The sequence below is a fragment of the Molothrus ater genome, chromosome 26, assembly GCF_012460135.2.
Source record: "Molothrus ater isolate BHLD 08-10-18 breed brown headed cowbird chromosome 26, BPBGC_Mater_1.1, whole genome shotgun sequence".
Taxonomy (NCBI): Eukaryota; Metazoa; Chordata; class Aves; order Passeriformes; family Icteridae; genus Molothrus; species Molothrus ater.
Window position 1 is genome coordinate 6,055,920 of NC_050503.2, and position 23,144 is coordinate 6,079,063.

The 23,144-nt window shown below is 43.9% G+C and overlaps 1 protein-coding gene across 1 annotated transcript; it reads left to right on the plus strand.

Moving 5' to 3' along the window:
• The first annotated feature begins 20,795 nt into the window (after positions 1 to 20,795).
• On the plus strand, positions 20,796 to 21,962 carry LOC129046944 (uncharacterized). Its single transcript, XM_054517378.1, has 5 exons — positions 20,796 to 20,949; positions 21,043 to 21,086; positions 21,188 to 21,231; positions 21,313 to 21,353; positions 21,435 to 21,962. The coding sequence occupies exons 1-5, from the start codon at positions 20,867 to 20,869 to the stop codon at positions 21,913 to 21,915; spliced, it is 693 nt and encodes a 230-aa protein (XP_054373353.1). The 5' UTR covers positions 20,796 to 20,866; the 3' UTR covers positions 21,916 to 21,962.
• The last annotated feature ends 1,182 nt before the right edge of the window (positions 21,963 to 23,144 follow it).

Sequence of the window (23,144 nt, forward strand, 5' to 3'; positions counted from 1 at the left end):
TTGTTTCATTGCAGGTGCTGTCGCTGCCCTAGGCACGCCAAGGAACGGAGGAGGGCAGGTGAGTCGGCGTTTAGGCAGGCTGACCCATAGGTGAGTGTTACACAGCAGCATGCTAAGCGTGTCCCTTTTCTCTTTGCAGGTCTCTTCCGGGCACCCTCCGGAGCCAAATCAAGATTTGAGGTGAGCCGGGGCAGTGGTGCGGAGGAGTCCCGGGGATTACTGTTGTTGAGGGCAATAGTCACATTTTCTGTTTTGCCTTAGGTACCCTGAGGAGGCTCGTAGCCTAAGCTTGGAAACGGCAGGACCGAAGCACACACGGAGAGCATCTCAACGTCCACGTCCAACCGAGGATGGATTTTGTCCTCTCATCGTCCAAAAGCTAAGTGTCGGGGCCAGCGGCTGGGAGAAGGGGAAAAGCCTTTACTCTCACAGGAGGCAATCAGATGTCAGCTTAGCAGAGAGGTCTGTAGCGGGGCGGGCTCTCTGGAAGTAAAGGGAGAGGGTTTCCCCTCAGCCTCGCCAGAGCCTTTGCCGGGCAGGGCAGTTCCGACCCATCTTCACATTCTCGCGTACTTTGCGTCGTCCGCCTCCCTCGACTCGACGTCGTCACGGATCTTTCCCCCGAGGAGCTCGCCTTCACCTCCGGAGCTATGGCCACGGTCACCCGGCAGTCGGCTTCCTTCTCTAGGCTCGCCGCCCCTCTCGAGCATCCTCTTAACTGCTTCGGCACTAACTTGTTTTGACGAGTTACATTTCATCTTCACGTGCCATCGTCATAGGGCTTCTTTTCCTTTGGCATCATCAGCCTCTGGCTCACCTTGCACTAGGAATCTCGGGTCCCTACGGGGACAGTGCCAGGCAGTTGTCACTCGTCTCTGTGTTATGTCATCTGTGTCTATGTTATGTTGTCCATGTCTGTGTTATGTAGTCTGTGTCCATTGTCTTACGTGTCACAGGCCTTTGTTACGTCTCAACGCTTTATCGGCACTATTCCGTGCCACGTAGGCCATATTCTACTCACGTTCCTTTCCGGATATCCCTTATTCCAGCATCTTTACATTTTTACTCTTTGAGACAGGAATGTCTCAAAGGGACAAGATGTTCTCATCCGTCTTCCTTCCCACTACTGGCTTTGGTAGTGCCTTTTTTTCCACGCCATTCTCTTGGACTTCCGGAGGGAGCGTCTTACACCCTCCTCACGTGACCGCAGGAGTTCTATAGGTTCCATCCTCCCGAGGGGTATAGGGCTCAAGAATTAATCTTCCAGAGAGCTATCTCAAGTCCTGGCTTATACTGTATGTACTTACATTGTTTGTACCTATGCTGGTTTATACTGTATGTACTTATACTGTATGTACTTACATTGCATTTACCTATGTTGGCTTACACTGTATGTACTTACATTGTGTGTACCTATGCTGGCTTATATTGTATGGACTTACACTCCATGCACACTTGCACTGTATGCGTCTGCTTTTATTGTGTGTACTCATGTTGTACCACTTACGCTCAGAGCTGCCCTGCCCTGGCACATAGTCACAGTTAGGTAGAACAGTTATAAAAACTTTACTGTTCATCTGTCTTTAATGGGGTTTTGGGTAGAAAATTTATTAGTCCAGAGTGGGGACAAGTCCTAGCTGTCAGCCACTTGTTGACCGCTTCCTGTCGTCTCACAGGTCCCCGAGGCTGCCGATTTCCCCAGAATCTACCATTTGACGTCGAGGAGCGGCAGCCAGAAGAAGCGTTGGAAGCACGTTCTTCAGCGTCTCGAGGAAGAGCCACAGGGAACGTTTAAATGGGAGGAGTGTGTGAGAGCACGTGCCTGTGTCTGTCTGCGTCTGCTCGTCTCTGCGTGTGTGAGCGCCTGCTGACTGGATTTAACCTTGTGTGTGTGACTTTTGCTTTTCAGGTTTTTCAACTCATTTGTAAATTTAGAGTAAAAAATCCCCAGCCGGGTTTACCCCCCCCACCCCCCCCGGCTGTTTTTTTTTTCTTTTCCCCCGGCTGGGTTTTTTTCCCGGGTCCCGGTCGGTCAGCGAGGCGACGTTCATCGCCAAAGTTTGGGCACAGACCCTCCAGGGACCGGGTATTTCTTCAGGCAGGAGGAATTTTTGGAGGCTCCAGGGAACCACGTTCCCGAGGAGCAATGATTGCTGGGGTGTAATTTAGCAGTTGTGGTGAGAGGGATGGTGAGTTTGTGTGTCATTTGAAGGGGGTGTTAATGGTAGATGATGCTGTTTTTTGTGTGCTTTTGTTGTTTTGGGTGTCCTGTAACAATAAATCCACAAGTCATGAAAATAGAAAAAGGTTATCATCTTGTGTTAATATGTGTGTTGTGTTGTATTGCTCTGTATTCCAGGGTGAGCACAGGGTGAACTCTCTCCTCCTTGCTGTGACACCTGGGCTGGCAGGGATGACACAGTGATCTCTGGCAGCTGATGCTGCCTGTGCCATCCCCTGGCACTGATGTGTTTGATGAAAATCCTTTCGCTGGGATTTTTCTCCTGAGAAGCCTCAGAACAGAAATGGAACCAATAACAATCTGCTGGCTGTGGAGTGTGGGCTGGAGATGGTTTAGCAACAGGGGCATCTTGGGTTGGTCTCCTGTGCATTGTTTCTACTTGATGACCAATCATGGTCCAGCGGTGTCGGGGCTGTGATCAGTCCCAGGGTTTTATTATTCATTCCTTTCCAGCTTTCTGATGTCTCCTTGCTCTTTTAGTGTAGTTCTAATATCTCATTTTCTTTTAATATAATAGAGATCATAAAATAATATTTCAGCCTTCTGAAAGGGGGAGTCAAGATTCTCATCTCCTCCCTTGTCCTGGAGGACCCTCAAACACCACCACAATCAGCGGCCGAGCGGGTTTGTGCGAGCCCCTCAGGAACCCTCGGCCAGTCCTGAGTCGGCAGCCCCGGCACGGCCGAGAGCGGGGAGACACTCTCTGTGCCCCGAGGGTACTGAGGGCACCTGGGCTGGGGGGAGACACTCTCTGTGCCCCGAGGGTACTGAGGGCACCTGGGCTGGTCGCCTTTGCAGCAGAAGAGACACCAGAGACAGCGGTAGAAGATAAAGGGCCGACTCTTAGCAGGGGTTAATGCAAGGTTTTATTAGGAGTCCCAGAGGAGCTCCTGCACCTCAGGGGGCTCCTGCCGAGAGCCCCGGGAGATGTGCCAAGGTTACATTTTAAGGGAGGTGGAAACCGAAAGTAGATAACATCCTACCAACCATTAAGTGACCCTAAGGGATGGGTACTGGGGGATAGACATATAGGACAGCGTATGGGGCAAGGCTTGGGGGGCTGACCCCGAGCCTCTGGCTGATCACTCGAGGACTTGGACCAAAACTTCTGCATGGAGGGGATGGGAGGCTGAGTGATTGACAGAGAGCCAGGGTGGGGGTTTGGGGATGATCTCATCCCGGGAGAGGGATAACACAGGTAAAGGGAGGGGGGTACAGTTTGGGATAAACCATTTGGGAAAAATATGAGGATACAAAACAAAATTACTTCAAAGTATTACAAAGTATAAAAATGCACTACAGCAGGTTTGGGCAGCACCAAATAAAATGTAATAAAATGCTTTAAAAATAGAAAAATTAAACATAAAAATAAATAAAATAACAAAATTAATTAAAAATAAATAATAAAAAAAAACAAACTGTAAAGTGCTGTAAAGTGCCGTACAAGTTCCATAAAATGTAGTGCCGTAATGCAAGACCCTCAAACACCACCACAATCACCAGCTTAAATTGGCCTGGGCAGCACCAAATAAAATAAAATAAAAAGCTTTAAAAATAGAAAAATTAAAAATAAAAATTAAATTAAAAACAAAATTAAAAAAATAAAATGCTTTAAAAATAGAAAAATTAGAACTAAAAAATAAAAAGAAAATTTAAAAAATAAAATGCTTTAAAAAGAGAAAAATTAAAAATAAAAATTAAATAAAAAATAAAATTTAAAAAATGCTTTAAAAATAGAAAAAATAAAAATAACAAATAAAAAATAAAATTAAATAAATAAAATAAATGCTTTAAAAATAGAAAAATTAAAAATAAAGATTTAATACAAACAAAATTAAAAAATATAATAAATGCTTTAAAAATAGAAAAAATTAAATATAAAAATTAAATTAAAAATTAATAAAATTAAAAGGTTTAAAAATAGAAAAATTAAAAATAGAAATAAAAAATAAAATTAAAAAATAAAAAAAGGTTTCAAAATTTAAAATTAAAAAAAAAGTAAATTAAAAATAAAATTTAACAATAAAAAAGCTTTGAAAATAGAAAAATTAAGAATAAAAATAAATAAAAAATAAAATTTAAAAAATCAAAAACTTTGAAAATAGAAAATTTTAAAAATAAAAAATAAATAAAAAACAAAATTAAAAAATAAATGCTTTAAAAATAGACAAAATAAATATAAAAATTAGAAAAAAAACAAAATAAAAAAATAAATGCTTTAATAATACAAAAATTAAAAATAGAAAAATAAATAAAAAACGAAATTAAAAAAATAAATGCTTTAAAAATAGAAAACTGAAAAATAAAAAAATTAAAAATAAAATTAAAAAAATTAAAAGCTTTAAAAATAGAAAAATTAAAAATAAAAACAAATAAAAAAAATTTTAAAAAGGTTAAAAAATAGAAAAATTAAAAATTAAATAAAAAAAATTAAAAATCAAATAAATGCTTTTAAAATAGAAAAATTAAAAATAAGCATTCAATAAAAAACAAAATTAAAAAATATAATAAATGCTTTAAAAATAAAAAAATTAAATATAAAAATGAAATAAAAAATTAATAAAATAAAAAGCTTTTAAAATAGAAAAATTAAAATAAAAACGAATTTAAAAAATTTTAAAAAGGCTTTAAAAATAGAAAAATAAGCATTTAATAAAAAACAAAATTAAAAAATATAATAAATGCTTTAAAATTAAAAAAATGAAATATAAAAATTAAATAAAAATTAACAAAATAAAAACCTTTAAAAATAGAAAAATGAAAAATAAAAATTAAAAAAAATTAAAACAATAGTTTAAAAAGAGAAAAATTAAAAAAAATTAAAAATAAAATTTAAAAAAAACCCTTTAATAATAGAAAAATTAAAAAATAAATATAAATATTTAAAAAATAAAATAAATGCTTTAAAAATAAAAAAAATTAAATAAAAAAATTAAATAAAAATAAAAAGGTTTAAAAATAAAAATAAATTAAAAAAATACAAAGCCTTAAAAATAGAAAAATAAAGATTAAATAAAAAACAAAATTAAAAAAATAAATCCTTTAAAAAAAGAAAAATTAAATTTAAAAATTAAATTTAAAAAAATTTTAAAAATAAAATAAAAAGCTTTAAAAATAGGAAAATTAAAAATAAAAACAAATAAAAAAAATTAAAAAATAAAATAAAAAGCTTTAAAAATAGAAAAATTAAAAAAACCCCAACATTAATAACATAAAATTAATAAAAAATACATGAAAAACAAAATAAAAACTCTAAAGTGCTGTAAAGTGCCGTAAAATTTCCATAAAACGTCGTAAAACTGCCGTAAAGCTCCACTGTCGCAAAAGGTGTCGTAAAGCGCGACTGTCGCAAAAGTGTCGTAAAAGGTGCCGTAAAGCGCGACTGTCGTAAAACTGTCGTAAAAGGTGTCGTAAAGCGCGACTGTCGCAAAAGTGTCGTAAAAGGTGCCGTAAAGCGCGACTGTCGTAAAAGGTGCCGTAAAGCGCGACTGTCGTAAAACTGTCGTAAAAGGTGCCGTAAAGCGCGGATGTCGCAAAAGCTGTCGTAAAGCGCGACTGTCGTAAAAGGTGCCGTAAAGCGCGACTGTCGTAAAGCTGCCGTAAAGCGCGACTGTCGCAAAAGTGTCGTAAAAGGTGCCGTAAAGTGCGACTGTCGCAAAAGTGTCGTAAAAGGGGCAGTAAAGCGCGACTGTCGCAAAAGGTGTCGTAAAGCGCGACTGTCGTAAAACTGTCGTAAAAGGTGCCGTAAAGCGCGACTGTCGTAAAAGGTGCGTTTTTTCGACAGTCGCGCTTTACGACACTACATTTATGGAACTTTTACGGTACTTTACAGTACTTTACGGATTTTATTTTGTTTTTTAATTATTTTTAATTAATTTTTTTTAAATTTAATTTTTATTTAATTTTTTAAAATTTTCCTATTTTTAAAGCTTTTTTTAATCTTTTTTTTTAGTTTCAATTTTTCTATTTTAAAGCATTTATTTTATTTTTTAATTTTTCCTTTTTATTTAATTTTTAGTTTAAATTTTTATATTTTTAAAGCATTTAAAAAATTTTTTTATTTTTATTTTTTTCTTAATTTTTAGTTTTGAGGGGTTTTTTTTTAAACCTCTTTTTCTTATTATTTTTGATTTAATTTTTATTTTTGATTTATCTATTTTTAAAGCTTTTTATTTTATTTTTTAATTTTTTTAATTTAATTTTTGTTTTATTTGTTTTAAAGCATTTATTTTTTTAATTTTATTTTTTAGTTTTTAGTTTTCATTTTTTATTTATAAACTATTTTTTTTATTTTTTAAATTTTATTTTTTATTTCATATTTATTTTTGCTTTATCTATTTTTAAAGCATTTATTTTATTATTTTAGTTATTATTTATTTTTAGATTTGATTTTTTATTTTTAAAGCATTTATTTTATTTTTATTTTTTATTTAATTTTTATTTTTAATTTTTCTATTTTTAAAGCTTTTTATTTTATCTTTTAATTTTATTTTTTATTTCTTTTTTTGTTTTATTTTTTTTATTTTTAAATCATTTATTTTTTAATTTTATTTTTTATTTCATTTTTACTTTTTTGCTTTTTTCTATTTTTAAAGCTTTTAAAAAAAATTTTATTATTTATTTAATTTTTAGGTTTGATTTTTTTATTTTTACAGCTTTTTTTAATTTTTTAGTTAATTTTTATTTTTGATCCTTCTATTTTTAAAGATTTTTAAATTTTTTTTATTTATTTTTTTATTTCATTTTTAGTTTAAATTTTTTATTTTTAAACTATTTATTTTATTTTTTTAATTTTATATTTTGTTTCATTTTTATGTTTTGCTTTTTCTATTTTTAAAGCATTTATTTTATTTTTTAATTTTATTTTTTATTTCATTTTTACTTTTGATTTTTTTATTTTTAAAGCATTTTTTAAATTTAATTTTTATTTTTGATCTATTTTTAAAGCTTTTTAAACTTTTTTTTAATTTTTAGTTTTAATTTTTTTATTTTTAAACATTTATTTTATTTTTTAATTTTATTTTTTATTTCATTTTTAGTTTTAATTTTTTTTTTAAACTATTTATTTTATCTTTTTAATTTTATTTTTTATTTAATTTTTATTTTTTGCTTTTTCTATTTTTAAAGCTTTTATTTTATTTTTGTAATTTTCCTTTTTATTTAATTTTTAGTTTTAATTTTTTTATTTTTAAACATTTATTTTTTTAATTTTATTTTTTATTTCATTTTTAGTTTTAATTTTTTATTTTTAAACTATTTATTTTATCTTTTTAATTTTATTTTTTATTTAATTTTTAGTTTTGATTTTTTTATTTTTAAAGCATTTTTATTATTTTTTATTTAATTTTTATTTTTGATCTTTCTGTTTTTAAAGATTTTTTTATTTTTTATTTAATATTTTAAATTTTTCTATTTTTAAAGCTTTTTTTATTTTTTAATTTTATTTTTTATTTCATTTTTAGTTTTAATTTTTTATTTTTAAACTATTTATTTTATCTTTTTAATTTTATTTTTTATTTAACTTTTTTTTTGCTTTTTCTATTTTTAAAGCTTTTATTTTATTTTTTTAATTTTCCTTTTTATTTAATTTTTAGTTTTGATTTTTTTATTTTTAAAACATTTTTTATTTTTTATTTTTATTTAATTTTTATTTTTGATCTTTCTATTTTTAAAGCGCTTTTTATTTTTTATTTAATTTTTAGCTTTAATTTTTTTATTTTTAAACATTTATTTTATTTTTCAATTTTATTTTTTATTTCATTTTTAGTTTTAATTTTTTATTTTTAAACTATTTATTTTATCTTTTTAATTTTCTTTTTTATTTAATTTTTAGTATTGAATTTTTTATTTTTAAAGCATTTCTTTTATTTTTTAATTTCATTTTTATTTCATTTTTAGTTTTAATTTTTCTATTTTTAAAGCATTTCTTTTATTTTTTAAATTTTTTTTTTAATTTTTAGTTTTAATTTTTCGGTTTTTAAAGCTTTTTATTTTTTAAATTTTCTATTTTTTTTATTTTCCCAGTTTTAAAGCATTTATTTTATTTTTTTTTTAATTTAATTTTTATTTTTAATTTTTCTATTTTTAAAGCTTTTTATTTTATTTTATTTGGTGCTGCCCAGACCCACTCAAGCTGGTGATTGTGGTGGTGTTTGAGGGTCTTGCAGTTACCCCGATTAATAGGTAGAGATGATGTTTGGAGGCCACAGTGTTACAGGTAGGGGTTAAACTGTTTTTTAGGGTCTTTCAGGTGATTTTTCAGGGACTTTTAGGGATATTTTAGGGGTTTTTTTTCAGGAGTTTTTTAGGAATTCTCTGGACATGTTTAGGATACCTTTAGGGCTTTTTCAATAATTTTTAGGGTGTTTTAATGACTGTTTTACCTGGCCGCCCCAGCCACCCAAGGCACCCCGTGCCAGCGCCGCGGCGCTCCAGCCCAGGCTCCTGTCAGCGCCGCCCGTGGTCGCTTCCCCTCTCCTGCCGCCGCCGCTGCATGGCGGGCCGAGCCGCGCCTTCCCCACCGCACCCTCCCGCTTCAGAGCTGCTGGATGGCACGGCTCTGCCGCCTCCTGCAACCACGGACGTCCCGGCGTTCCCTTCCACGGCCGCAGCCGCAGCCCCGTTCCCGTAGCTCCGCCGCCTCCCGCACGCCCCGTCCTGCCCGCCGCCATGATGACTGCCCGTGCCGCCGTAGTGACGGAACCCACGCATGCGCAGTTGCTACAACCCCAGCACCAGCGATATCACTCCGCGCCGACTCATGGAACCACAGCGCTGCTTCCGGGATCAGCCGCACGCATGCGCAGTTCTATCTCCACAGCCCCGCCGCCAACCCCCACTGCGTTCACCACAGCTTTGGTACAGCCCAGTCCCAGTTCCGAGCCGCTGCGTGCCGCTGTCCGGCCACAGCCGGCATCCCTGTGCCCTTTCACGCCACTTCTGCCACCACTGTGTTTATACGCGGCACCACAGCAGGCAAAAACTGCAGCGCCTTGCATGTATCCCTCCGCGCCTCACAGAAAGGTGGTTCACATGTCCTTTAATATCATATGTGCAAATATTTCCAGTCTGCATTCTGCCTTATCAGAAGGCTAATTAATTGCTTTATTATACTATATTACATTACATCTAAACCCAATCTGCCAAGTACTCAACCCCGCACACAACTCATGACTGTCACCCAACAGTCCCGATACGCACACACACTTGGCCCCGACAGGCCAAGGAAACAAAACACCATCACTTTGGGTAAACAATCTCCACGCTGCATTCTACCTCGGCACAAACACAGGCACAGTAAATGAGATAAGAATTGTTTTTCCTTCCTCTGAGGTTCAGAGAATGTGAATCCCAGAAATATTCTTGGGAAGACTTGTGCCTTGCTTTTCTCTGTGAAGAGAAATGCGGTGACAGGTGCACCCTTGCATCCAGGGCAAAGAATCACGGAATGGTTTGGGTGGGAAGGGACCTTGAGGTTTATCTTTGATTTATGCAACACTTCAACAGGCAAGAGGGGGCTCATCTGCTTCAGAGCTGCTTGCTTTTCTCACACCTTTCACAAGCAAAGCCTGAAGCAAACCCTCCCGAGTTGCCCTATCGACCAGGGGACCCCTCAGCACTCGGCGACACTGCCAGCAACACCTCAGACTTTTACTCACACAGGGACGAGGCCGTGCACTCGGTTGTACTTTGAAGAATTGTTTTGGGGGGGGGGTTGGGTGTTTTTGGGGTTTTTTTAGGACTATTGTGGGTATGAGAAGGACTTTTTAGGGCTAGGGTATTCTTAGGGTTTTTCAGGGAATTTTTAGGTTTTTTTAGGGTCTTTTCATGGCACAACACATGGAGGCTGAGGGGCAGCTTGAGGGGCACTGTGGGGGCTTGAGGGTGACAGAGGCTGGGAGCTGAGGGAGGAACAGGGAGAGGGGACAGCGGGTGACACACAGAGATGCTGAGGGTGGCAGGGGCAGCTGTAGGGTGACACAGAGAAGCTGGGGGCTGAGGGGCAAAGGAGAGGGGTCAAGGGTGACACACAGGAGCTGAGGGCTGGGGGGCAGAGGGACCGGTTGAGGGGTAAAGGGAGAGGGCTTGAGGGCTGGACAGTCCAGTGGAGATCAGGGGTACAGGGTACAGCTGTACCACCCCTCACCCCAGCCCTAACCTCAGCCTAAGCAGCCCCCCTAAAAACAGCCTTTTCCCCCAACAGCAGCACAACACAGCAACCCTAACAGCGAGACCAGACAGCAACCCTCACACAGCAGCACAATGACAGAACCCTCAGAGGACAACAGACCCACTGCAATAAGGTAGGGACGACATCTGTGGGCTAGACAGCGAGAGGTAGAGCTCGGAGACTGAGCATGTCTTTGTGAGGCTTTTTTTCCAGGACTTCTAAAGGTATTTAGGGGATTTTGGAAGGGACTTTTCTGGGACTACTTAGGGTATTGTTGGGGATTTTTCAAAGCCATTTTATGAGTCTTTAGCATATTTGGAAGATTACGGTCAGGGTCACAGGAAACACCCTCTGAAAAGGCAGACTTTTAGGACTGCAGCGGAATGCTTGAGCAAGGGGCCAGCGGCGGCACAGCGGGTCGGGTCCCACGCTGCCAGTCTGAAGGTTGTAAGTTTTAGACCCAGCTAAGTTGTTGCGGTTAGGGTTAGATGTTGTCAGCTTTGGTCTTGGAAAACTTCCGCACAGAAAAACTCACCCCCCGTGTCTCCCGACGCCAGTTTGCAGGAGGTGCTCGGCACTGCCAGGGCAGCCCGAGTTCTCGGCGGGGGCAGCTTTGCTCCCGGAGAAATCCTGCGCCGGCCCTCTTCCCCGTAAAGCCAAACTCACCCCCGCTGCGCGTCGACGTCCATTCGCAGGAGGCACGTGGCACTCCAAGGGCGGCAAGATTTCTCGGCGTCGGCAGCCGCGGTCCGTGAGAAATCGTTCTCTGCGGTTTTGGAGGCCGAATCGCAGTTTCGGCCACGGGCACACAGAGAGGAAAGACCGTTAATTTCCTTAGAAAGGAAAGTCTGGCAGTCCATGGTTTACGGGGCAGACGAAGGGCTGTGCAGGGGAAGGAACTCCTCACAGGACCTTTCTTCACCTCAAGCCCCACTCCAAGGTCTAGCAGCCCCCCGTGTGCCCAGCTGCTTTCAGAGGGTTACCCGGGCACACCTGCACAGGGAGCTGCTAGTCCAGAGGGGCTAACAGGGGCATCCCAAGGGTCCCTCCAGGAACTACGGGTGGAGCATCCAGCATGGACTAGGGAGCAGCCGGAGCCACCCGGGCACGGAGCAACACTTTGAGAAAATGCCAAGGGAAGAGCCGTTTTGCCAAGGGGCAGCATCTGAGCAGGCCAGGCAGTATTTGGGGTTCCAGGAGAGAGCTTTCAACTTTCCCCTTTTACTGTGCCAGTCCCTCCCCAGAGCCCCCAGACCCTCCACAGCACTCCCAGAAAGGAGAGGGGTTATTAGGAGAAAAAGGGTTTAGAAAAAAGGGAAAAAGCTTCCTTTTCCTTTATTTTTTGTGTTCAAACTGGGAGGGACTCTGCTTCCCCTGCAATTTTAGTGGTCTCAGTTTAAAGAATCCCTGCCTTTTCTGTGCTGTTCGGGGTATTAATTGACAGGGAGTCCTCATTTTTGATTATTTTCCTGTTTAAGTAGAAGGGGAAAACCTTGACAATGTTTCTTATGGGTTTGAATTAAGGGTAGCCAGCCCCTTTTTGTTGTCCTGAGGCCTAAATTGAGGGAGAAGCCCAGCTATACCCTCCATCTTAAGAGTTTGAACTGAGGGAAAAATCCCTCTTTTTTCATCACTGGAGAGATTTAAAGAGAGAGAAAAACCTCTGGATTCCACTGGAGAGGAAAACCCCTCTTTTCCCAGTACTTAAGGAGAATAAATTAAAGGGCAGAAGCTATTTATTTGCCATTGTATTAGTTTCAGTAGAGGTAGATGCCAGCATTTCCTCTGTTTAAGGGGTTCACTGGAAGGAAGCTCTGCTTTTTTCAGCATTTTAAGGGTTTAAAACTACATTTCACGGCCCTTCTTTCTGTGCCATAGGACCAAGTATCTCAGAGCAGGGTAAGCCGGGCACGCACTTAACCCTTACACTGCCTGGGAAGCTTTTATTTTTCTTATTTTTACTTATAAAGTAGTTAGGCCTAATTAGAGGTCCCAAGGAGACTTAGACAATTTTCTCCACCCAGCTTAGTCACACGTGAAATACTACTTAGTAGCCACTAAGGAATGATTAGGAAAGTTAACAGCAAATTACCCAATTTATCTAGTTATGCTGTCTAAACAGAAACTTTTATTTCTTACCAGTTTTGTACCCTTTTGTTCCAAATAGATGTTGCAAAAAAAAAAAAATCACTGATATTTTTCTGGAGAGTTTTCTTCTATAACAAGCCCTCTACTCCCCTTGAAATCAAATTAGAAATGCCAAACACCTGCAGCCGCTCTGAGGGTTTTTATACCCGGTGGGATTCACACCCTTCCTTTTCCTGGGTGCCATGGGAACGAGAGGCGGGCACCATCAGGGGTATATGAACCCCAGCCTTTGCCCAGGGCCTTCATTCCCCCTCTGGGATGTGCTGGGATCAGAGCTCTCCTCTCATTTCAGGTAAGAGGCTCTTTCAGTTTACCTCAGCTTGTTTTCAGCAGGTGTTTCTGGGCATCTAAAGCAACAGAGGCTTTGAAGATACTGTGAAGAAAACAGCCTGGAATACAGGGAGTATTTAAGTTCACAGTTTTGGGTTTTGTGTTTAGGGGTGGTAAAGTGCATTTGTAATTTCAGGTTTTGTTCTGTTTTTTTTTTTTTTTTAGGAGAAGCATAGCTTCCAGAGGCTCCAGGTTGTGTCAGCTACAACACTTTTTTCAGCAGATTCATCGTGTCACAAGAGGCATCTGCCCGGTGTCCAAGATGATGTTTGAGGTTGAGGTTTCAGGTGAGTTGAGGATTGTGACTAGGAGAGGGAGGGTGAGCAGGTATCCAGTTAGGAGTTATTGTTGGGGGCACGGGTTTGAAGGCAGCAGGGTGAGAAAGGGTGTTTATTTGAGGCCCCTCCACCCCAAGGCTTTTCAGAAGCCGAGCAGAGGCATTCACACGTCTTGCAGCACACAAGGTCATCCACTGCACTCACAGGAATGCCATTTCACTTTGCCTTTCTCTAACCCAGGTGCTACTCATAATAATGGCCACAGCCTTGGAATCAGGCTGAAGCTGGAGCCTGAAGGAGCCAGGCACACTCAGGAGAGGGCAAGTAGCTCACTCACTGGGATTTGGCCCACAGAACTCTGAACTCATACATTGGTTTTGTTTTTCTTTATTGTAGCTGACTGAGAGGCTAACAGGCGATCACGGGGCCCTCCGAGGCAGACTCATTTCAGGTGCAACGTGGATCCTCATCACCAAAAGATCATCCAAAAGATAAGTCAGGGGCCACGGCCTGGAGATAGGACAATGGGAGAGCAGCGGGTTGGGAGTTCCTGGGACAGATTTAAAAAATTAGCAGAGGGAAAAGCAATCTCCTCCAAGGGGCCTCTTAGGACAGCTAAAGGGAGAGGCTCTAATTTTGACAGCAGCTTTCAGGCGGGCAGCGCAGAACAGTTCCGGTCCACGTCGTGTTGTCCGGCGTACCGTGTTACCTAGTGTGTCTTTGGGGTCCCTTTTGCCTTTTCCCCTCGAGACCCTCACCACAAGCATAATGTGTTGTGTTTGTTGTCCCCCTGTTTGTCACGTTCCGTGTCACGGGTGTCCGCACATATTTGTGCCAGATCTGCTCTGCCCTGCCCTGCCGCATAGCCTGCTGCAACAGGACAAGTCCCAGGGACTTGCAGTTTGTGGGGCGTTGCCAGACTCTAGATGCTATTCCTAGATAGACAGAAGATGTTTGGAGCTGTGAAGTTATCCTGCAGGCCTTTGACTTTTGTCCTCGCTTTCTTTCAGACGCAGAAGGATGAAATCCAGGGCAAAATCCATCCACCCATCCCGGGTGAGGAGGTTCCCCCGAGCAGGTCAGTCACCGTTTGTCTCTGCAGGGGGAGTGTAAAGTGTGACTTTGTTACAGCTCTGTTCTTTTTCTTTTTAGGAGGTAAAGCTGGATATCGGCAGTCAAGGTGAGGTGGGCAAGGTGAGCATTGAGTAGGGTACAGAAGCAGTTGTTATTGCTCCAGTCTCACTTCCTGGTGCAACTCCAAGCATCTGTTCCTGTTTCTGCGCTTTAGGCAATCCACTCGGAGTACGCCGAGCCCCAGTCACCGACCGGCCGACGCACCGGGCGTGCCGCTCTCCCGAGCCCTGCGGAAGAATCACGGGACTCGGTGATGGAGCTGAGCTTTCTTAGGAGCACGGTGAGTAGCAGACTTGTAGGGTTTTGGCCGATGGGCTGCCAAGATCAGGCGCTGATGTTTGGTTTTCTTTAATACAGCTGTCTAAGAGACACCAGCCCGGTGCCAGCAGGAGCTTCCCGGCTGACGAGGTGGCCTTTCTTCGCACCCGAGACCGGCATCCCCAGCTGTGCGAGAAATAAGTAGAGGGCTACAACCCACAGAGGGGATGAAAGCAGGGTGCTGGTTTGGGAATTACTGGGAGGGGTTTTTGAGTCTCCTTTGGAGATGGGGGTGTCCACGAAGCGGCCCCTTAGGCCCCATAAAAGCAAAGCCTGACTTTTGATCACAGTGCTGAGGTGCGCAGGGCAGAGCAGTCCCGGTGTGTATCGTGTCACTTGTCTTTTGTGTATTATGTGTTGTTTGGATATGTCATGTCTTTTACTTTAGGCCTTGGAGGGGCCTGTCAGACACCCTGGCATCATTGTTAGCATCTGTGATCTCTGCATTCCTCGGCCTGGCACCGAGGCCATAGAACTTTGGACTCAGGAGCTCAGACAGGCATCAGACTCTCTTGTCTCTTTAGAAGCATCCGGTCAGATGTCTTTTCAGGTCTTATTCTGAGCTGTATGGACAGCTCTGCCCCGCCAGGATCCATTATGGCGGACTAGGACTCGAAAGAATGTGAGGGCAGGTAGAGGCTTCTGACCGTAGGATTCTCGGGCATCCATCTTTGCAGTTCTTGGAATAAATCGTTCAGTTAGCATCTTCTTCCTCCAGGTTTCTCTGAGCCTCATCAGCTCACCATCGGTCTCCCCTCGGTCATCTCCTTTTGCATTCTCTGAGTCCTCGCAGCCATTTTCCTTGCCAGGCGATTTCTGTCCGTGTTGTGTCCCCGTTGTCTGTCACGTCCTGTCCTGTGTCACGGGTGTCTGCACACATTTGTGCCGGAGCTGCTCTGCCCTGCCGCATAGCCCGGTGCAATAGGAGAAGTCCCGGGGACTTGAAGTTTGTAATGTGGGCTGTAGTTGGACTCTAGGTGGGATTTGTAGATGGACAGAAGATATCTGGAGCTCTTAAGTTATCCTGCAACAGTTTGACTCTTGTCCTGACTTTTTTTTCAGATTCAGATGGATTAAATGTGTGCCAGAGGGCCCCATCCCGGGTGAGTAGTTTCCCCCGAGCAGGTGAGGCACCATTTGTCTCTGCAGCAGAAGTGTATGTGGTGACTCTGTTACAGCTCTGTTCTTTGTCTTTCTTTTTAGGAAGTAAATCTGGATACCAGCAGTCAAGGTGAGCAGTGGAGAGAAGTAGCTGTTATTGCTCAGGTCTCAGTTTCTGGTGCTGCTCTAAGCTTCCATTCTCTTTTTTGTGCTTTAGGCAATCCACTGGGAGCCTGCCAAGCCCCCGTCACCAGCCGGCCAATGCACCGGGTTCCCTGCACGTGTGAGCCCTGTGGACGCATTACAGGACCTGGTGATGAAACCCTGAACTCTTCTATTTGAAGGTGCCATCCAGGTGGCCTTGGGCACCGGACGAGGAGTTGCGGTGAGTCGGGGAAGTAGGGAGGAGGAGCGAGGGTCTACTCAGGTTTCAGCAATTCCACATCACCTCGTCTCCTCTTAACCCCAGGCTTACCCCGTGACCATGGCATCAGCCTCGGAGCGCGGCCGAAGGGTGCAGCCCCAGGAGCCGGGCATTCTTAGGAGAACGGTGAGTGGCAGAATTGTTGGGTTTTGGCCAGTGTGCTGCAGAGATCATGCATTGATATTTGCATTTCTTTCATGTAGCTGACTAAGAAACAACAGGGAGTTGTTGAACAAGAGTGCCAGCAGGAACTTCCCAGATGTTGAGGCTGCCTTCTGTTGCACCGGACACGGACCTGCATCCCCAGATGTCTGAGAGATAAGTAGAGGGGTACAACCCACAGAGGGGATGAAAGTGGGGCGCAGGGTAGGGACCCACTGGGAGGGGTTTTTGAGTCTCCTTTGGACATGGGGGTGTCCATGAAGCAGCCCCTTAGGCTCCATAAAAGCAAAGCCTGACTTTGGGTCCCAGTGCTGAGGTGCGCAGGGCAGAGCAGTCCCGGTGTGTATCGTGTCACTTGTCTTTTGTGTATTATGTGTTGTTTGGATATGTCATGTCCTTTACCTTAGGCCTTGGAGGGGCCTGTCAGACACCCTGGCATCATTGTTAGTATCTGTGATCTCTGCATTCCTCGGCCTGGCACCAGTGCCATGGAACTTTGGACTCAGGTGCTCAGACAGGCATCAGACTCTTGTCTCTTTACAAGCACCCGGTCAGATGTCTTTTCAGGTCTTGTTCTGAGCTGTATGGACAGCTATGCCCCGCCAGGATCCATTATGGCAGAGTAGGACTTGAAAGAATGTGAGGGCAGGTAGAGGCTTCTGGCCGTAGGATTCTCGGGCATCCATCTTTGCAGTTCTTGGAATAAATCATTCGGTTAGCATCTTCTTCCTCCAGGTTTCTCTGAGCCTCATCAGCTCACCATCCATCTTACCTCAATCATCTAATTTTCTGTCCTCGTGCTCCTTGCAGTCATCCTTCTTGTCTCGAGATTTCTGTCCGTGTTGTGTCCCCGTTGTCTGTCACGTCCTGTCTGTCCTGTGTCATGGGTGTCTGCAAACATTTGTGCCGGAGCTGCTCTGCCCTGCCGCATAGCCTGGTGCAATAGGACAAGCCCTGGGGAGTTGAAATTTGTAATGTGGGCTGTACTTGGACTTTAGATGCCATTCCTAGATTGACCTAAGGTGTTTGCAGCTTTTGAGTTATCCTGCAGGTGTTTGACATATGTTCTGACTTTCTTTCAGGTGCAGATGCATTGCATCCGTGGCAGAGCCCCCCATCCTGGGTGAGGGGCTTCCCACAAGCAGGTCAGTCACCATTTGTCTCTGCAGGGGGAGTGTCAAGGGTGACCCTGTTACAGCGCTGTTTTTTGTCTTTCTTTTTAGGAAGTAAATCTGGATCCCAGCGGTCAAGTTCAGGAGAGCAAGGTGATCAGTAGCATTTCTTTTTGCTGAGGTCTCAATTCCTGGGGCAAGTCTAAGCTTCCATTCTCTTTTTTGTGCTTTAGGCAATCCGCTCGGAGCCTGCCGAGCCCCCATCACCAGCCGGTCGATGCACCGGGTTCCCTGCACGTGCAAGCCCTGTGGATGCGTTACAGGATCTGGTGAGGAAGCCCTGATCTTTTCTATTTAAAGGTGCCATCCAGGTGGCCTTCAGCTGCTGCCCAGGAGCTGTGGTGAGTCGGGGAAGTAGGGAGGAGGAGCGAGGGTCCCCTCAGGTTTCAGCCATGCCAAATCACCTCATCTCCTCTTAACCCAGGCACCCCCTGTGACGACGGCCTCGGTCTCCGAGCGTGCCCGAAGCGTGCGACCCGAGCAGCTGAGCGTTCTTAGGAGCACGGTGAGTAGCAGACTTGTAGGGTTTTGGCCGATGGGCTGCCAAGATCAGGCGCTGATATTTGGTTTTCTTTAATACAGCTGTCTAAGAGACACCAGCCCGGTGCCAGCAGGAGCTTCCCAGCTGACGAGGTGGCCTTTCCTCGCACCTGAGACTGGCATCCCCAGCTGTGCGAGAGATAAGTAGAGGGCCATGACCCACAGAGGGGATGAAAGCAGGGTGCTGGTTTGGGTATTACTGGGAGGGGTTTTTGAGCCCACTTTGGTGATAGGGGCTGTCCATGAAGCAGCCCCTGAGGCCCCATAAAAGCAAAGCCTGGCTTTTGATCACAGTGCTGAGGTGCGCAGGGCAGAGCAGTCCCGGTGTGTATCGTGTCACTTGTCTATTGTGCATTATGTGTTGTTTGGATATGTCATGTCTTTTATCTTAGGCCTTGGAGGGGCCTGTCAGAAACCCTGGCATCATTGTTAGCATCTGTGATCTCTGCATTCCTTGGCCTGGCACCAGTGCCATGGAACTTTGGACTTGGGATCTCAGACAGGCATCAGACTCTCTTGTCTCTTTAGAAGCATCCGGTCAGATGTCTTTTCAGGTCTTGTTCTGAGCTGTATGGACAGCTATACCACGCCAGGATCCATTATGGCGGACTAGGACGTGAGGGCAGGTAGAGGCTTCTGGCCGTAGGATTCTCGGGCATCCATCTTTGCAGTTCTTGGAATGAATCATTTGGTTAGCATCTTCTTCCTCCAGGTTTCTCTGAGCCTCATCAGCTCACCATCGGTCTCACCTCAGTCATCTCCTTTTGCATTCTCTCAGTCCTCGCAGCCAATTTCCTCGCCAGGAGATTTGTCCGTGTTGTGTCCCCGTTGTCTGTCACGTCCTGTCTGTCCTGTGTCACGGGTGTGTGCACACATTTGTGCCGGAGCTGCTCTGCCCTGCCGCATAGCCTGGTGCAATAGGAGAAGTCCCGGGAAGTTGAAATTTGTAATGTGGGGTGTAGTTGGACTCTAGATGCCATTCCTAGATTGACCTAAGGTGTTTGCAGCTTTTGAGTTATCCTGCAGGTGTTTGACATATGTTCTGACTTTCTTTCAGGTGCAGATGCATTGCATCCATGGCAGAGCCCCCAATCCTGGGTGAGGGGCTTCCCACAAGCAGGTCAGTCACCATTTGTTTCTGCAGGGGGAGTGTCAAGGGTGACCCTGTTACAGCTTTTTTTTTTTGTCTTTATTTTTGGGAAGTATAGCTGGATCCCAGAAATCAAGTTCAGGAGAGCAAGGTGATCAGTAGCATTTCTTTTTGCTCAGGTCTCAATTCCTGGGGCAAGTCTAAGTCTCTATTCTTGTTTTTGTGGTTTAGGCAATCCACTCGGAGCCTGCCAAGCCCCCGTCACCAGCCGGCCGAGGCACCGGGTTCCCTGCACGTGTGAGCCCTGTGGACGTGTTACAGGATCTGGTGAGGAACCCCTGATCTTTTCTATTTAAAGGTGCCATCCAGGTGGCCTTGGGCACCTGCCAAGGAGTTGCGGTGAGTCGGGGAAGTAGGGAGGAGAAGCTTGGGTCCGCTCAGGTTTCAGCAATTCCACATCACCTCGTCTCCTCTTACCCCAGGCTTACCCTGTGACCATGGCATCAGCCTCGGAGCGCGGCCGAAGGGTGCAGCCCCAGGAGCCGGGCATTCTTAGGAGAACGGTGAGTGGCAGAATTGTTGGGTTTTGGCCAGTGTGCTGCAGAGATCATGCACTGACATTTGGATTTCTTTCACGTAGCTGACTGAGAAACAACAGGAAGCTGTTGAACAACAGAGCCAGCAGGAACTTCCCAGATGTCAAGGCTGCCTTCTGTTGCACCTGACACGGACCTGCATCCCCAGATGTCTGAGAGATAAGTAGAGGGCTACAACCCACAGAGGGGATGAAAGCGTGGCGCTGGGTAGGGACCCACCGGGAGGGGTTTTTGAGTCTCCTTTGGAGATGGGGGTGTCCATGAAGTGGCCCCTTAGGCCCCATAAAAGCAAAGCCTGACTTTGGATCACAGTGCTGAGGTGCGCAGGGCAGAGCAGTCCCGGTGTGTATCGTGTCACTTGTCTTTTGTGTATTATGTGTTGTTTGGATATGTCATGTCTTTTATCTTAGGCCTTGGAGGGGCCTGTCAGACACCCTGGCATCATTGTCAGCATCTGTGATCTCTGCATTCCTCGGCCTGGCACCAGTGCCATGGAACTTTGGACTCAGGAGCTCAGACAGGCATCAGACTCTCTTGTCTCTTTTAGAAGCATCCGGTCAGCTGTCTTTTCAGGTCTTGTTCTGAGCTGTGTGGACAGCTCTGCCCCGCCAGGATCCATTATGGTGGACTAGGACTTGTGAGAAGGTGAGGGCAGGTAGAGGCTTCTGGCCGTAGGATTCTCGGGCATCCATATTTGCAGTCTTTGGAATAAATAATTCGGTTAGCATCTTCTTCCTCCAGGTTTCTCTGAGCCTCATCAGCTCACCATCGGTCTCGCCTCGGTCATCTCCTTTTGCATTCTCTGAGTTCTCGCAGCCATTTTCCCTGCCAGGAGATTTCTGTCCGTGTTGTGTCCCCGTTGTCTGTCACGTCCTGTCTGTCCCGTGTCACGGGTGTGTGCACACATTTGTGCCGGAGCTGCTCTGCCCTGCCGCATAGCCTGGTGCAATAGGAGAAGTCCCGGGGACTTGAAGTTTGTAATGTGGGGTGTAGTTGGACACAAGATATCTGGAGCTATTAAGTTACCCTGCAACAGTTTGACTTTTGTCCTGACTTTCTTTCAGATGCAGAAGGATAAAATCCAGGGCAGAGCCCCCATCCCAGATGAGGGGATTGCCCCGAGCAGGTCAGTCACTGTTTGTCTCTGCAGAGGAAGCATAAATGGTGGCTGTTACAGCATTGTTCGTTGTCTCTCTTTTTAGGAGGTCAAGGCCGAGAGCAGCAGTCAAGGCCGAGTGGGCAAGGTGAGCATTGAATAGCGTACAGAAGCAGTTGTTATTGCTGAGGTCTCAGTTTTGGTGCAGCTCTAAGCATCTCCTCCTTTTTTTTTATTTTAGGTGGTCCACTTGCCATCTCTCCTGGCCGAGCATGCCTATGCCAGGTGGGTGAGAGCTTAAGGTATCGGTGTGGCATCCTTGTCAGATTTGGGAGGTTGTGTTTTCACAGTATGTCACCATGCTTTTCTGCTTTGTTTCTTTGCAGGTGCTGTCGCTGCCCTAGGCACGCCAAGGAACAGAGGAGGGCAGGTGAGTTGGTGTTTAGGCAGGCTGATTCCTAGGTGAGCATTACACAGCAGCATGCTAAGCGTGTCCCTTTTCTCTTTGCAGGTCTCTTCCGGGCACCCTCCGGAGCCAAATCAAGATTTGAGGTGAGCCGGGGCAGTGGTGCGGAGGAGTCCCGGGGATTACTGTTGTTGAGGGCAATAGTCAGGTTTTCTGTTTTGCCTTAGGTACCCTGAGGAGGCTCGTAGCCTAAGCTTGGAAACGGCAGCACCAAAGCACACACGGAGAGCATCTCAACATCCACGTCTGACCGAGGATGGATTTTGTCCTCTCATCTTCCAAAAGCTAAGTGTCGGGGCCAGTGGCTGGGAGAAGGGGAATAGCCTTTACTATCACAGGAGGCAATTTGATGTCAGCTTGGTGGAGAGCTCTGTAGCGGGGCGGGCTCTCTGGCATAAAGGGAGAGGGTTTCCCCTCAGCCTCGCCAGAGCCTTTGCTGGGCAGGACAGTTCCGACCCATCTCCACATTCTCGGGAACTTTGCGTCGTCCGCCTCCCTCGACTCGACGTCGTCATGGATCTTTCCCCCGAGGAGCTCGCCTTCACGTCCAGAGCTACGGCCACGGTCACCCGGCAGTCGGCTTCCTTCTCTAGGCTCGCCACCCCTCTCGAGCATCCTCTTAACTGCTTCGGCACTAACTTGTTTTGACGAGTTACATTTCATCTTCACGTGCCATCGTCATAGGGCTTCTTTTCCTTTGGCATCATCAGCCTCTGGCTCACCTTGCACTAGGAATCTCGGGTCCCTACGGGGACAGTGCCAGGCAGTTGTCACTCGTCTCTGTGTTATGTCATCTGTGTCTATGTTATGTTGTCCATGTCTGTGTTATGTAGTCTGTGTCCATTGTCTTACGTGTCACAGGCCTTTGTTACGTCTCAACGCTTTATCGGCACTATTCCGTGCCACGTAGGCCATATTCTACTCACGTTCCTTTCCGGATATCCCTTATTCCAGCATCTTTACATTTTTACTCTTTGAGACAGGAATGTCTCAAAGGGACAAGATGTTCTCATCCGTCTTCCTTCCCACTACTGGCTTTGGTAGTGCCTTTTTTTCCACGCCATTCTCTTGGACTTCCGGAGGGAGCGTCTTACACCCTCCTCACGTGACCGCAGGAGTTCTATAGGTTCCATCCTCCCGAGGGGTATAGGGCTCAAGAATTAATCTTCCAGAGAGCTATCTCAAGTCCTGGCTTATACTGTATGTACTTACATTGTTTGTACCTATGCTGGTTTATACTGTATGTACTTATACTGTATGTACTTACATTGCATTTACCTATGTTGGCTTACACTGTATGTACTTACATTGTGTGTACCTATGCTGGCTTATATTGTATGGACTTACACTCCATGCACACTTGCACTGTATGCGTCTGCTTTTATTGTGTGTACTCATGTTGTACCACTTACGCTCAGAGCTGCCCTGCCCTGGCACATAGTCACAGTTAGGTAGAACAGTTATAAAAACTTTACTGTTCATCTGTCTTTAATGGGGTTTTGGGTAGAAAATTTATCAGTCAGAGTGGGGACAAGTCCTAGCTGTCAGCCACTTGTTGACCGCTTCCTGTCGTCTCACAGGTCCCCGAGGCTGCCGATTTCCCCAGAATCTACCATTTGACGTCGAGGAGCGGCAGCCAGAAGAAGCGTGGAAGTGTGTTCTTCAGCATCTCGAGTAAGAGCCGCAGGGAACGTTTAAATGGGAGGAGTGTGTGAGCGTGTGTGAGAGCACGTGCCTGTCTGTCTGCGTCTGCTCGTCTCTGCGTGTGTGAGCGCATGCTGACTGGATTTAACCTTGTGTGTGTGACTTTTGCTTTTCAGGTTTTTCAACTCATTTGTAAATTTAGAGTAAAAAATCCCCAGCCGGGTTTACCCCCC

Bases quoted from the DNA above. Each gene is read 5' to 3' on its own strand.
- LOC129046944 (XM_054517378.1), top strand. From the start codon at position 20,867: ATGGTGGCTGTTACAGCATTGTTCGTTGTCTCTCTTTTTAGGAGGTCA. The intron at 21,087-21,187 runs GTGGGTGAGAGC...GTTTCTTTGCAG, and splicing joins GCCGAGCATGCCTATGCCAG to GTGCTGTCGCTGCCCTAGGC. The intron at 21,354-21,434 runs GTGAGCCGGGGC...GTTTTGCCTTAG, and splicing joins GAGCCAAATCAAGATTTGAG to GTACCCTGAGGAGGCTCGTA.